The 15,766-nt window shown below is 33.9% G+C and overlaps 1 protein-coding gene across 3 annotated transcripts in view; it reads left to right on the top strand.

Annotated features, from left to right (window-relative positions):
* Positions 1-15,766, top strand: part of LOC105211544 (four and a half LIM domains protein 2) — a 215,092-nt gene that overhangs the window by 114,100 nt on the left and 85,226 nt on the right. The window contains exon 1 of one of the 3 annotated variants that reach the window (XM_054230330.1): positions 1,914-3,141. The exons of the other annotated variants lie outside the window; for them this stretch is intronic. Coding sequence (XP_054086305.1) covers positions 2,885-3,141 — 257 coding nt within the window. The 5' untranslated portion in view covers positions 1,914-2,884. Of the gene's footprint in view, positions 1-1,913; positions 3,142-15,766 lie in introns of those variants that run through there. 3 annotated transcript variants of the gene reach the window in all.

Raw genomic sequence — 15,766 nt, 5'->3', positions numbered from 1 at the left:
AAACAACCGTTATGTGAACAAAACTATAATACTCTCGTAGCAACTTTTGTTGCGAGATTATAAAAATTAATGGTTAAAAATTTGGTTTTTATTAAAAGTCCGTTTTCCAGTATGTGAATAAGTACTTATGTATACTATATGTTTAAAATACTAAGTTTCGACTTCTATCCATCATGCCACAATAATTAAAATAAGAAAAGAGTGGGAACTCAATAATTGGAATTGATCCTGAGTAAGAGTAATAAATTATTGTTTGATTCATGCTATTATGGAAAAACACTAACAACTTTACATTGTTATGTTCTGATTCTCTTCGAATATTTTCAAGTACAGTTGAATCTCTATAAGTTGAAGATCTCCATAACACCATAAATCGAGCATTTCGACCAGGGCATAATACGAGTACAAAATTTAAAATTTGGTGGCGAACAAAAAATATGATATTACACTTATTAATTAAAGGCCGTATGTATCCCGACAAAAGCCAACCAATAGCAAACTGCAACGAACAATATAAGAGAACACATGTTTTAACGTATTTTCATAAAATTTTATACTTATAATTTTAAAGTTTTTTGAAAAAATGTATGTTTTAGTGAAACATTCTATAACTCGAAGACTCTCTAAAACGAAACTTTTTTGTGGATTGTGGTAATTCGAGTTATGAAAGTTCAACTGTTTCTCCTTATAATTTAAATTTATTTAATTTAAACTTTTTAATTTTTTTCAGTTCTTACGAGTACTTGCAATTATTTTATGTAGCTATGTATAGCATCAATACTTTACTTTTAACCATCGGCCAGCCGAGCGTTGTACAGTGTTATTGGTTAATTAGGTATTATTCACTGCTTGGATGCATGATTCAGTTTCTGTTTAATTTTTGTATCGAATTAATATGTTTAATGGGGACATTTAAGTAATATTTACACGAATAACACTATTTTACAATTTCACTACCCATTGGTAGTATAATTTCTTAAAAATATTGATAAATTTGAATTGACTTGATTCTTGAGAAACGTTCAATGAATGTTCAGTCTGAAATTGAGCAAATATTAGAGTTTTATAAAGGGGTTTTATTGATGTTTCCTATGTAAGTATTTACATTGATCTCATGATATTTCTTAATAATTTTTTTTAATATTGGCAAGTAATGTATATGTATCCATGAAACAAAAATCATGTATATGGCTCGAAAGCTCTATGAGGTGCCTTCACAGTGTTGAATGTCGTGGTTGGAAAATTTGCAATCCTGTCTATCTAACCATGTCTATGCCTTATATTCAATTGCAATACTAATTCAAGCATGGTTAAATTCAATGAAACCCTCTCTTCCGCCCTTTTGATTCTTGTCACATGTGGGCAATGTGATGTGGGGTATTTTTGTTCACTTTTTTATTGGCTTTTAACTACGAAATGCACGTGTACCAAGCTGCCCTGCTGCACAACGTGCGAGTAACTTCGATTAAAGGTCGCTGCACTACCGTTAGGTGTTTGGTCGACCTTCTCCTTCCACTGTTAGGGTCGTCGTAATGTAGATTAACAAATAGAAAATACTATGAGTTGCCTGTTAATGAAGAATTTATACTGAGCTTAAAACTATATATAGAAATATACAAATATATAATCATGAGGATCTCCTAAGAAACGAACGAAAGCAAATACAATTTCAACGCCGAAAAAGCAGCTCTGCCAAAAGCGATTTCTGAAAAGTCACTCCACCCTAAAGTATATACAAACGTGTGTATGTATGTACGACAGTATGCATGCATTTGAGTCTGAGTAAGCAAATACAGAAGTATATGTGCTTTTGTTTTGAAACCACGACGAGGCTATTAAAGTGGGGCTTCGACACTTCGTCAACCGACGAGCATCCGCCTCATAACAGCTGTTCGATTCATTCAGTTGACATTCAAGTGGTAATCAAAGCTGACGATATCGCTCGAGTTGAAGCTCTCTACGAGTGAATGTTGTCGTGTCGGCTATTTGGCGGTATCTACAAATTGCAAAGTTATTCTCAGTGTCTCACATTTCTTTGTTAAATTACTATTTTGTTTCTGCCGAAAGCACGCTTTTCGAACAGCTGTTCGAGCGGCGTCTCGGTTTTCACTTTCTGCTAATTTATGCTAATTGGCGCTTTTGTCAGCGGGAACTCGTTTGTATCGCGGCAAATATAACTTTTCGGTAGCATGCGATAATAGTTCGTGTTTCGTTTCTTAACTCGCTTGTGAGTAAGTGCAGCATATCTTATCGCCTACGCTCTGATAAGTGACAGATAAGTGACAATCATATGACACATGAGTAAATCAAACAGAGATGATTTTAAAAAACTCTCCAATACATACTTACATTTGTATTTGAATAATGACGATTGTGAAGCATTGTCGATTGCAGTTGTTTAATGTGAGCAAAATATAAGTGTTGAACTGTGCTTATCAGTATAAATATGTATATACATATGCATATATGTGTATATGTATGTGTATTTTACGATTAATAAAAAAACTGTAGTGCTTCAAGAGTGAGCTGTTTTCTGTATAACGGGGCGTATTTGCGCTTCCCCTCAAATATTTAAAAAATATGTAAATAGAGAAATAAAACGAATAAAATAAATAAATAAAATTGACAAAACACATTACTTAACAATTAGTTACGCGCAACCGACTGAAATAATAACAACTATCGTGCATTTTGACCGACTTCGGGGGCCTCCGTAATTGCACGTCGCGCCGCAACCAAGCACTCGTCATTTCAACTCAGTTGCGTTTTAAAGCCGGCCGCTTAATAAACAATCGAAGTGAAGTATACGCAGTCGGTGAATTGCAATTCAACTGCGTAAATTATAATAAAGAGTTGGTTGGTTCTTCAAACGCATTTTGCCAAAATGCGTCTGCCATCGTGTATTGAGAGCGCGAAGCCGCAACTCCTCAAGAAGTTCCCGAAAATAAAATCGTGCGATGAATTCGCCATACAACCGATACTGATTCGGAAGCAACCTAAATTTTTGACGCGTGAACGTCACATGGCCATTCGCCGTAAGAAATCAAAGACCCTGCTTTATGGTAAACAAAATGAAAATAAGAACAACATCAACCAACAACATAAGCAAAACAAAGCGAATGAAAATAATATGATAACCAGGTGAGTGGTGTGCAAAAGCGCTCTCGCGTTTCTCCTAGCTTTATGTTTATGTCGCTATGCGTACATACAGTGGCGCTGAAATTAATAGCACCAAAAGGTGCACAAGTTTGTGTCATAATTGCCAAACTGATGTGAGGCTTTAACATTTAAAACTACGTTTGAAAATGAAAAATGTATAGTTTGCCCAAAGTGTATTCAACAAAGTGAACTAAGTATATGACATTTCATTTTTTTTACCCGAATTTGACATGTTTGATTTAACCCTTACATTTATTCAAAAATTAAAATTTTGAAATTCAAAAGTAAACAAATTTCAAACCAATAAAAATATTTTTTAAATGAATAAAAGAAAATGCCGAATACTTTCTGCTTAGGCAAAACAACTCATGGAAGCAATTTACTAATGTTTTGTGCTTCAACTGACAAATTGCAAACAATTGTATCAATATACATATATTATATTGTTCAAGTTAAAAAAGACGGGTTAATGTAAACAAATACATGAATAGTTTACTATTTCACTGTCAAAAACGGGTATGTCAAATAATCGAAAAATCGCCACATAAAATTTGTGAAATTTTCAACTTAAAATGCGAATATCTGGAGATCGTTCTTTTTCCAACCATATCCAACCTGAAATCGGGGGATACTATACTAAAGTTTCCTCTTTTTCATCTTGAAAAATATGAAGCCCATTGAATACGTATATATACATATGTATGCACATAATTGTTGCGATTTGTCAGTTGAAGCACAAAACATTGATAAGTTGTTTTGCACAAGCAGAAAGTATTCGTCATTTTCTTTTATTTATTTAAAACAATTTTTTCGGTTTGAAAATTGTTTACTTTTGAATTTCAAAATTTTAATTTTTGAATAAATGTAAGCCCGGTTTCACAGTCAGTGCTTAGGTTGTGCTTAAGATAAAACAGAAATATTGCGTTTTACAGTTCATACTTAAGTTCTGCTTAAGTACTGAAAATGGGAGACTTAAGCAGTGCTTAAGTAACAGCTGATTTTTGTTTTGAATATTGACTTATTTGTCAAAAAAATGAAACAAAAATTATTTGATGAAAATTTTTTTGGAATTTCTTACATTCAATGACGTTTATATGCTTTCCTGCGAGTTGCAATTGGTGCCCCCACTCGCTTGCGGTGAAATTCGGTATCCTTTTATTGTTTCCATCCATTTCCCAGATTCTAAATTTATTCGTCGCAAAGTTATTTTTAAACAGTATTTTGTAATAGAATTTTATAGAAAATAAGCATCGACTGTGAAACGCAAATGACTACTTAGTCAACAACAATGCTTAGCTAAGATTTTATTTATCCTCTCACGGTCCCAAGGAACATGTGTTCCAAGTTTCATTAAGATATCTCAATTTTTACTCAAGTTATCGCTTGCACGGACGGACAGACGGACGGACAGACATCCGAATTTCAACTCCACTCGTCATCCTGATCATTTATATATATATAACCCCATATCTAACTCTTTTATTTCTTGGTGACACAAACAACCCTTATGTTAACAAAACTATAATACTCTGTGCAACAGGTTGCGAGAGTATAAAAATCACTTTTTTGGATTGATTTGATATTTCTGGATAATATTTTAACCATATTGCACTATTTAATAAGACAATTTTTTTCAAATTTTGAAATTTTAACCTAACCTCTTACAATATAATATCTTTCAAAAACAAATATTTTTTTCCCGCCACTGTATCTTGTTGCTATGCATACCGGCTTGTCTTTGTCTCCCCGCCAGTTGTTAAGCAACCTTAATGCACTCAATTTGAGCAGTTCGTAAGTAATTTAAAACGGCGAATCGTTTGTTACTTAATTTTCCATACACTCCATTCCCTGCATTTTTATGTAAGCCTCGTTTTTTGTAAGATCTTCGAATTCACGACGAGTGTGTGTGTTGGATTGAATGCTTAAATAGCATGCAAAAATGGACACAGGGCCATGTCGGAATTGTTGCTTTTATTGCTTTAATCATTTCATTTCGTATTGCGTGTATACGAACACAAGTCTATAAGGCGATCGATCGGCTGCAGGCTTGTAATGAGTTAAAGCTTGACGGTTTTGGTTTTTAGACTTTTAGACCGAAATAAATTTCACGTTCATTACTAACAATTATGACAAGCTATGACGGTGTTTATTGCACACCCTAGTAATATGTGTCAGTGAAGGGTAGAGGTTTCAGAAAAAATAATTTACATACTAATTTAATTTTATTTGAGGAATATTATTATATCAAATATTAAATCTAATTCCACCACGTATTAAAAGCTGTAATTATATCCCAAATAAAATGTTAAAACTCTTTAAATTTAAGGTGGCCCTTAATGCATATATCACGTCCATTTAAAATTGTTGTATCGCTTTTATTTAAGTATCTTGTTTGGTTTAATGTTTTCGATTTACGTTACAGCATGACCTTTATGCAAATGTGTATACAATACGATTTCAGTTTTAATTTTGTTAATTATAGACTATAATTCACCAGCCCTACCAAATAACTCTTTGTGGATTCATATATTACCCACAAGTATTTTGCATTTGATGTAAATAGTCTTGAAATTTTATATATGTATTCGATTCACATCTAGACAAGTTTAAGCTCCGCATTATTTATATATGAAAGCAAAAGCCAGGTTAGCTTAGTGGATGTATATGTATATATATTATAAAGAGTAAAAATTTGTATGTATATATGTTTGTAATGAATAAACTCAAAAACTACTGTGCTGATTTCTTTCACCATTGGATAGCTACATTCACTCCGAATAACATAGGCTATAATTATTGCTAGAATCTCAACTTTCTGGAAGTAGTTCCCAGGTGAGGGTTCGAAAAAACTCCGTTGTGGAGAATCTGAAACTGAAAATCGTCTTGCAAGTCATTCTCTTCGCATCGCAATCGAGTGCCAGAGAGTCGAGTAAAGAGCGCTCGCAGCTGCTTGCTGAACAAAATTTCAAAACCTCCCAAGTACGCACTTGAGAGTCGAGTACGGAGCGTGTGCAGCGGTTTGAAGAACGAAATATTAGAAATATACAAGCTCGCACTATGGCGTCGAACTCTGAGCGTTCCCAACGCCTTCACAATCAGAGAGAAAGACATCGGACACCAAAAACTAGAGGTCGTAATCAAGTTTTAGCTCCTTGCAAATAAAATATAATTACATGTTCGAATTTTCCTCATTTTACTTTTTTAAAATGCGAAGAATTTGATTTGAGCCAAGTGGCGATAATTCCAAGTGTAGAGGAATTCCATTCAAAGAAAATTTGTCGCAATTTGTCAGAATCTCATAATATACGTATGAGTATGTTCGTGTTTTATTTTGTACCGCTAAGTTTACATATGCTTTAGGTACAATTGCCAATCGTTACCAGATGTGGCCGAATTAACTAACCAACCTTTCCAGATGGAATTTTCTTCCAGAAATATTTTAAAAGGCTTGTATTAATTGGTATCTACCCACTCAACATGCAGATTTTTGCAGTTGCAGACGGAGACTTTTTATTGGTATACCTACAGAAAATGATGCTTTTCCTCAAATTTTTTTCAAATCTTAAATTAACGAAGAATTAAAATAGGATAGGGAAGAAGAATAAGACGACTTTGTTATATTAAGTAAATCTCAGAAGTCTTTCCAGTCAACGTTAATAATCTCAGAAGACAATATCTACATATATAGCTGGGTGTTTGTAAAACCCGAAGTCGAAGATATCACTTTAGACACTTTAGGGATTGAACTCGAATTGACACTTCCAGATTCCTTCAATCCTGCGAGATCGCGTAGCTCGCACAAAGTATATTTTTTATAGAGCGTTAACTGAAAATAATTTTTACATTTCTCTTCGCTGATAATCTTGATGATATTAGAATATGTACCATTCCATATAATTTTAATAAATTATAAGAAATAAATTATTATTTTTTTTAATCTTAAAGCGCTTATCAGATTGTAATGCATTAGGTCGATCGCACTAATAATGATATGAGTGTATTATGAACTTGGATATCATTATGGTCAGGTAACAATTTTCGTGCTTGAACTTTGAACACTTGAACATACATTAAATTACTTACTTACTTCAATTCGAAACACAGTATACACACTGCTTCAGCTACGAGGCAACAAAGATATTGTTAGTGTTAAAATAAAGCGACAGAAGCAGACTTTAGTTGGATAATAATAAAACAGGTAATAAAAGCAAAACCAAAGATTAATACAAAATGCGGCAGCAAAACAATCACAAACACTCACACACACGCTGACTTGCTCATCTCCTTCGATTTGCTGCTCTCTCAATTCTTGACTTGTTACTTGCAAAGCGTTTGTTGTCATAACCATTCATTGGCATACATATTTCGCCTTTGTTGATATTCTACTAAAACAACATCGGAAAATAAGAAAAAATTCATTCATTATTATGATACTAGACAAATCGAAATGTAAATTCTCATAAAATTGCTAGACAAAATAAATCGTTGGCTTAAACAATGAGTAAGCTATTATTTACTATTCTATACGTATTACTAGGTAACTATTGTTTCAGGTTATAGTCAAAAGTCAGCACCGGCTTTGGTGGCACCGAGAGACAACTGCCAACACCAATTCAAATGTGTAAATATTTAATATTTACCCTCAAGACTGAAATTAGGTGTTACTGTATTGTTCTTAATAGCCGAGACACACATGTAGTAACAATACTATTGTTCGTACTAATACCAGATGTGTGTCACCAAATACAAACTGGTGGTAACAATATCAGCTTTTTTGTGGTATTTCACTGAACACAGCTAAAAATAGGTAAGAAACCTGGGTGAGAGCTTATATACAAAATCTTTTTAAAATATTTTGTAAAAAGGACTCTTCAAAAATAAATGAATAAAATGAAAAATATCAAGAACTTTTTTTTTACAAAACGCGGGGTCATGTATCGCCGTATTTTGATGGTCGTATGTGACGGGCTTTTAAGTTACATTTCAACTACTTCTGTTTTTTGTGCAGAAAATACATATTTTTGCCATTTTTTTGTAATTTTAAAAATGGCTTTCTCCATTACACATATGTAAATATTTATTATTTAAATTTTTTTGAAATATCTGATGCCTGTGAAACAAAGTTGGTATTTCAGTTTACTACAAATCGATGTGTGTCAATGTACGTAGTACACAAAACCATAATACTTATATCATGGTATTTTTACCACATGTGTGTCTCGGGTATAAAAATAATAAATATAGTGAAATTAAAGCTCATACATTTTTAAATAATTTTTCTCTTGGTCTTCTTTATCTACGAAGGAGAGATATACGAATTTTCCTTCGACGTTCACTTCTTCGCCATTTCTTTCCATTTTAGTGAATGGCAAAGAAAACATTTGGCGTGTATCAATAACTGATTGTAGGTGCATATCTACGTTTTTGAATTTATATTGTAACGGGTGATTTTTTTGAGGTTAGGATTTTCATGCATTAGTATTTGACAGATCACGTGGGATTTCAGACATGGTGTCAAAGAGAAAGATGCTCAGTATCATGAATAGACTTACTAACGAGCAACGCTTGCAAATCATTGAATTTTATTACCAAAATCAGTGTTCGGTTCGAAATGTGTTTATCGACAAATTTTGTTCAGCGATGAGGCTCATTTCTGGTTGAATGGCTACGTAAATAAGCAAAATTGCCGCATTTGGGGTGAAGAGCAACCAGAAGCCGTTCAAGAACTGCCCATGCATCCCGAAAAATGCACTGTTTGGTGTGGTTTGTACGCTGGTGGAATCATTGGACCGTATTTTTTCAAAGATGCTGTTGGACGCAACGTTACGGTGAATGGCGATCGCTATCGTTCGATGCTAACAAACTTTTTGTTGCCAAAAATGGAAGAACTGAACTTGGTTGACATGTGGTTTCAACAAGATGGCGCTACATGCCACACAGCTCGCGATTCTATGGCCATTTTGAGGGAAAACTTCGGAGAACAATTCATCTCAAGAAATGGACCCGTAAGTTGGCCACCAAGATCATGCGATTTAACGCCTTTAGACTATTTTTTGTGGGGCTACGTCAAGTCTAAAGTCTACAGAAATAAGCCAGCAACTATTCCAGCTTTGGAAGACAACATTTCCGAAGAAATTCGGGCTATTCCGGCCGAAATGCTCGAAAAAGTTGCCCAAAATTGGACTTTCCGAATGGACCACCTAAGACGCAGCCGCGGTCAACATTTAAATGAAATTATCTTCAAAAAGTAAATGTCATGAACCAATCTAACGTTTCAAATAAAGAACCGATGAGATTTTGCAAATTTTATGCGTTTTTTTTTTTTAAAAAGTTATCAAGCTCTTAAAAAATCACCCTTTATATGTATAAATATCAAAATTATCAATTAAATAGGGAAATCCGTTGGATTCTGTAAACAGCAACTTTTAATTGGATAAAATTCGAACTCGCCACCATGACTTTGGCGCACATTAGTGCCGCTCAGTAGACTGTGTATTTTTGTTTAAACGATTCTATCATTTGGCAGTCGTCTGAACGGTTTCTGGTTGGTTATTAAAATTTATGAGCCACGTAAAACAACGCAATAAAGACAAAGAGAATTTTGAACTGACGCAAGTGCGCTTTTTATACAATTTTAATTTACCAACTCAGTTGTGCCATCTCCGAGATTTTTGCAAAGTACTGGATTAGTAGCTTACTCGGTTTGTGTGTATCGTTACTGGGGAGCATACTGTTTAACAGAAACTTCTCGAGCTTCCATGGCAACAAGTGTAAAAAGCGAATTTTAATATGTGAAACAAAAATTAGTTTGGTTTGTTTAGAAACCGCTTATGGTTTGAAAACTTCAGCAGGAAATTTTAGACAGGTAATATCTTCTTACGATTATGAAACCACTGCTCGCACTTTTCTTGGGATAATACTAGTAATAATTCAGATTTACTATTGGTATAGCGGCATAGTGCTGTCAAAAGAAGCTTTCCAAAATTTGCGCATGGTGAATATCTGGTGAGTTGTTGATTTCTTAGGTCTAAAGTCACTCTGTTAAGGTCCAATCAGTTTGTAGAGAGTTTACACACAGTACGCTCGATAGGACCTTATTTGCGATATTGAGGAGGCTTATCCCACGGTAATTGACAAAAATTGTGGGGTCTCCCTTTTAATGGATTAGGCAGAGTACACGTAGGTTCCAATCGTCAGGCATGCTTTCGCCCGACTATACGACATGGGGCATATCGATCTCAAACTTTAACTTATAATACTTAGAAAAAATATATTTTGGGTATACTAGATTTATCTTTTGAAAAGTATTCAGTATTTTCCTTTGTTATCGTCGTGAAGGTAGTAGATCCATTCGTATGAGACTATTTTTGCATTGTACAAATCGCCAGGCGACAAAAACTTCCTTGGTTATTAAGCATATACCTACTGTCAACTCGCTAGAATTTCCCGTGCTGAAAGGACGTTGTATCAAACTTTTTATATTGGTCTCATTTCTCGTGTTTATTATGTGTACTAGCTGGAACACATCTTCAACATAAAAGGCAAAAATTTCAAAGTTCATGGCAGCTTAATTGAATATCCTTTCAAATGGAATGAAAACAGGATCGACAACTGTATGCACACGCTCACGTCGAATTAATTTAGCTGGCGGTATGTTGGCAACCTGTTGTGGCTGCGTGGATGAAGGCTTTTTTATTAAAATAGCGCCACATAAAAAGTGCAGCAATGTGGAATACTTGGATGAAAGCAGCGGATAGTAGACCGATTAAGAAGCGTTATATGTACATATGTGCACACAATAACCTCGTCAATGGGTTTGTCAACATAAGTGGCCCCTCTGGCTGTCATCGCAGCCAAGCGTGGCGTATATTATGGCCGCAGCGACTCAATGCAAAGTGGTTGCAAGCAACAAGGGGTTCATGATGTGCACACATACATATATATGTATAGACGTTCATGTTGGTAGACGTCGTTGAATGCGTGCCGGCCTGTCCCCATGATGAAGCAATAAAACGAAAATGAGCCTTGTAAAACTGTCACAAGTTGGCGAAAACGTGATAAGATTGGAAATGTGTCTACATGCTGGTTGTAATTTAACGGCGACAATTTGAACGCCTGCAATAATTATGTCCATATGTAAGTACGTATATAAGCAGCGCAGAAGCGCGCATTGTGCAAACGAAGTTAGCGACACGCAGCTGCACATCAATGATTGCAAATTCGTAAATGTCAAGTGTGTGACTCCATCAAAAGAGATCAGTTATGACATTTTATGATTTTGCTACGCTTTATTACTAAGCGATGGGAAAATGGGGGAAACCAAAAATTGTTTTCTCTCTCTCATACAAACCATGCAGTCAAATTACAAACCGATTCAGCAGTGGTATGAACCACAAGCGCAACTAGTCAGTTGATTGTCTTGTTTTCACAAATGCAACTGATATTTTAGAGATACTCAGCACAAAACACTCAGTTTCCCTTGATATTCAATGTATTTCTAAATCACTTCGCTTATGATTTCACACAGGGTTTCAACAACGAGTTCTTGTGCTTTCCATGCCCCTGTCGATGAATTGATTTATTTGTTTCTGCTAAAGATTTGTTGCCTTCTTCTATTTATTCTCAACTGTTTAATTTCATTGGCAAATATGTATGGCAACTACAAAGTCTTACTAGAATTTTCTATTTATTTTCATGTAAAACTCGTAAGTAAACGAATCTTAATAATAAATAATGTTTCCACTCACATAAACTCAATTTAATTGAAAAACAACATTAAACACCTGTGAACTTCCTACGCGTACAGTCAGTCGCCAAATTCTTGGACTATATGCGAAAGTGGCACAATAGTGAAAAAAACAGAATTTCTTAAATTTGATTATTTTCATTAACCTCATTTCGGAAACTGTTAAAATATACATAAAAACAGAAGAAAATCATTTTAGGACTTTGACTAAATTTTCAAACATTTCCTTCAATGTGTGGTAGTCAAGAAGCAAAAGGAAAATAGAAATAAAATATTAACAACCTCGCCAACAATAAAATATTAACAATATGGTACAGTGGCGGAATATCCATATAGAAGCGTAAATGTAATGAAGCTAAATTATTCGAAAATACCAACTTTATTGTATTTTCAGTTTTTCAATAAATAAAATTTATAAAAAAATAATTTCCAAAAAAAAAAATTATAATAATAAATAAAAATATAAATTATAATTATCAAGTAAGTAACGCTAAGTTCAGGTGTATCCGAAAATTGTATATTCTCGCAATTTACTGATGCAATTTTATTAAGATTTGTCCAACATATTCGGCATAAAGTCCAGTAGAATAATAAACATCTTTATATGTAGTATATGAGGGCTGAGGCAATTCCTGAACCGATTTCACTAATTTTCACCACCAAGCTACAGTATACCCATGGTATACGCTCAAGTAATTACCAATATATTTCACATATTAACCGATTTATAAGGTATAAAGCCCACCAATATTTTTGAAAAACCTATGATTAGGTATGTGGGATCTAGGGGAAATTATGTACCCGATTTTAACCATTTTTGGTATAGAGACACACTATTAGAAAAAAAAATTCCCTCTGAATTTGAAATTTACCGATATTTTCGTTAAAAAAATACCCTTGGGCACTGAGTTCTTCATGTTCGATATCTGGGGCCTTGAAAACTTATAGTCCGATTTTGACAATTTTTCCACAAGTGGGGCCTCAGGTGTCACATGAACAAAAAATGCAGCGCTTTAAGCATTCAATTCATTTTTTCATACATTCATACCCACTGTGCGGCTGCTTCACACGGTCAGTATTTAATATAATGCCTTTTAACATGTTTATTTAACTATCTGCTACTCAAATGTGCATAAATAAATAAACATCTCACTTCCATGCATTCATACATATATTTTTACACACCTATTTATGCACGTATGTGGGTTGATTCACAGCCTCCAGATGAAAGCGCAAAATATGCTTTGAATATTTCCCAGAAATCCATTTGCTGAAATGAAATAAAAAGTAATAGTGAAACTTCTGAGACATGGGGAAAATGTGGCAGCATTCATAGACATCACTTCAGCTAGTTATGCATGTACATAATACATACATACACATGCATATGCAAAAAGTCTTTATCGCAATTTCTTTTCACAGGTGTAACTTAACTTATTTGGCGAAATTGTAATTTTGATTATATCGTATGAGTATAATTAGCATTTACATATGTATGTATGGTAAATATGTATGAATGAATGCATATAAATTTGTATTTTACGACGGAACACGCGAGCTGCAAAATATGGTGCACTGAAAAAATTATGTTCAATTTTTTTTTTTTTAATTTTTTCTCTAAAGAATCATGCTTATTCATTAGACTCTATTCGTTACTAAAATTTTCGATAATTAAAACGTAAAATATTTTGAAAAATACCTGAAGTAATTGGAGTGTAATATTTTTCAAATTTTGTTTTTTTTTTTGAGTTTTTTTCAGAGTTTTATATATCTATAATATATGATTTGTGACAAATATTTATCATTTAATGTACCTTTTTTCATTTTAGGTAAGACACTAAAATAACACATATTTTTGTATATTGACGTTACGAACAAACTGTAAGTTATTTGAATTATAATTTTTCATAGAAAAACAGTTGAGTTCTCTAACTCGTATATGTTTATAATTGTGTTTTGGTAACAACGAGTTTATTAAAACAAGTATGGAAGGACTAAGTTGGGGTGTAACAACTTTTTATACTCTCGCAATTTATTTATTTTATTTTATTAAGACAACACTCAATTTGACCGATATATTCGGTAATTTTCGCCACCAAACTAAATTTTGTCCCAAGTTATAGCCTTTTCGCACAAGAGTTAATTTAATCGAATACAAATTGAGTTTAAATTGGAGTGCACTTGTACGGGCTATTCTCCGCGCTGGAAATTTGGTTGTGGATATTGATAAAAATATCTGATCGTTATAGAGTAGCCGACTGTGCGAAAGGCGAAAACTGTATTCTCAATTATAATCTTAATGTGTTTAAATAATTTGGCTGTGCGAAAAAGCTGTTATCCATCACTTTATTTTGATAAGACTCACATAGTAACCTATATACACGGTGTAAAGCACACTGAAAATTTTAAAATGTGCTAATAAATTATGAAATCGTTGTGTTTGAAAATAAGTGAAATTGAAATCACAACTCGACTTACAAATTCTCTCTTCGGTAAGTTTTTGTAAAATTGTTTACAATCGAAAAAAAACCTGTTGTAAATGGCAGCTACCAAAGACCACAGAAACATGAAAAGTCAATGCAAATGCAAGTATTATAGTAAGCGATAAACACTGCGAATTTCAGCTACGAAGTCCACAACAATGGTTGCAGCGACTGTTGCTATGAATCAGGCAATTCTGTCAGCAGCAGCACTCCCACGATCCGCTTGCTTTTGTATGGCAGCCATAGCGATAACGCTGATGAACAGCAACAGCTGTATTACAATGTCAAGTGAGCGCAGAAACTACTGCTCGTACATTGTACACTCACACACGAACGCACACACTAACGCTCGCATATGTGGTCCACTGAAAAGTAAGAGCATTGTCAACAGCAGCAACATCAACAGTTTACTCACTTCACCAAACGAGCACGTGCAAGCGACGTTGAGTTGCGGCAGTTGTTGTTGTTATCGCTGCTGCTGACATCGTTGGGAGGCTTTTGGCGGGGTAATATGTTGACGCCTCAGTAAGAAGCGAAAGCCCCAGCAATAAAAATAATGGAACTCCATATAAAGTTGAGGGGTGGTGGTTGCCACGGAGTTAAAGGGGAGATTTGACGGAAACATCTCTCAATTTCTTTGGGAATATGAAGGTTGAAGTAATTTGCTCACAATTCGATTGTTTTGAATGAATCCAACCGGAAATATTCAATGGTTTTCTGCACAAACAATTTTAGTTTTCTTAAAATTATTCAAATTAAAATATACAGACTACTAAGTGGAGATTTTTGACCGACAATTTTCAAGCGACATTTATTAGTGATTTAGTCTTAATCTTTGGGATTTGTATCTTTTTCTCTTTTAAAGGTATCGATTGGAAATTTAAAAAAAAAATATTGTTTTTTGTGTGATACTTTCACACGTTCACGTCAGTCACCTGCAGTAAACTTTAAGAGCGTTCTTCTCCAAACTCCATTTTTCAAATTGGGCGAAAAATTAAAAAAAAAAATTGCAAATTTTTTCGTTCAATTATTAAAATTTCTTTATAAGCTAGTTCTATGTAGATTGAGTTTTTGTCTTGTTTTATATGACACAATTTCTATCCCAAATTTGTCGGAAAAAGACAATGAAATTTAAATTTCGAAATTCGAAATTTAATTCGAAAATTAAATTAGGTTCTCCAGGTTTTATCAATGTTTTCAACTAAGTCATCTATTTTACATTTGTCTGAACGATGATTATTTAGGGGAGGCATGTTTTTCCAACTGGGTTATATTTATTTTGTATGTAGATGTAAATCACTTGCATTTAGCTAAAGCTACATTTTAAAACGCGTATTTGCACACAAAATAACAAGTGCAAGCGCAGCGTTGAACGATC

This window comes from Zeugodacus cucurbitae, chromosome 4 (genome assembly GCF_028554725.1).
Source record: "Zeugodacus cucurbitae isolate PBARC_wt_2022May chromosome 4, idZeuCucr1.2, whole genome shotgun sequence".
In the NCBI taxonomy this organism is placed as follows: Eukaryota; Metazoa; Arthropoda; class Insecta; order Diptera; family Tephritidae; genus Zeugodacus; species Zeugodacus cucurbitae.
This window is presented reverse-complemented; position numbering and strand designations above follow the sequence as displayed.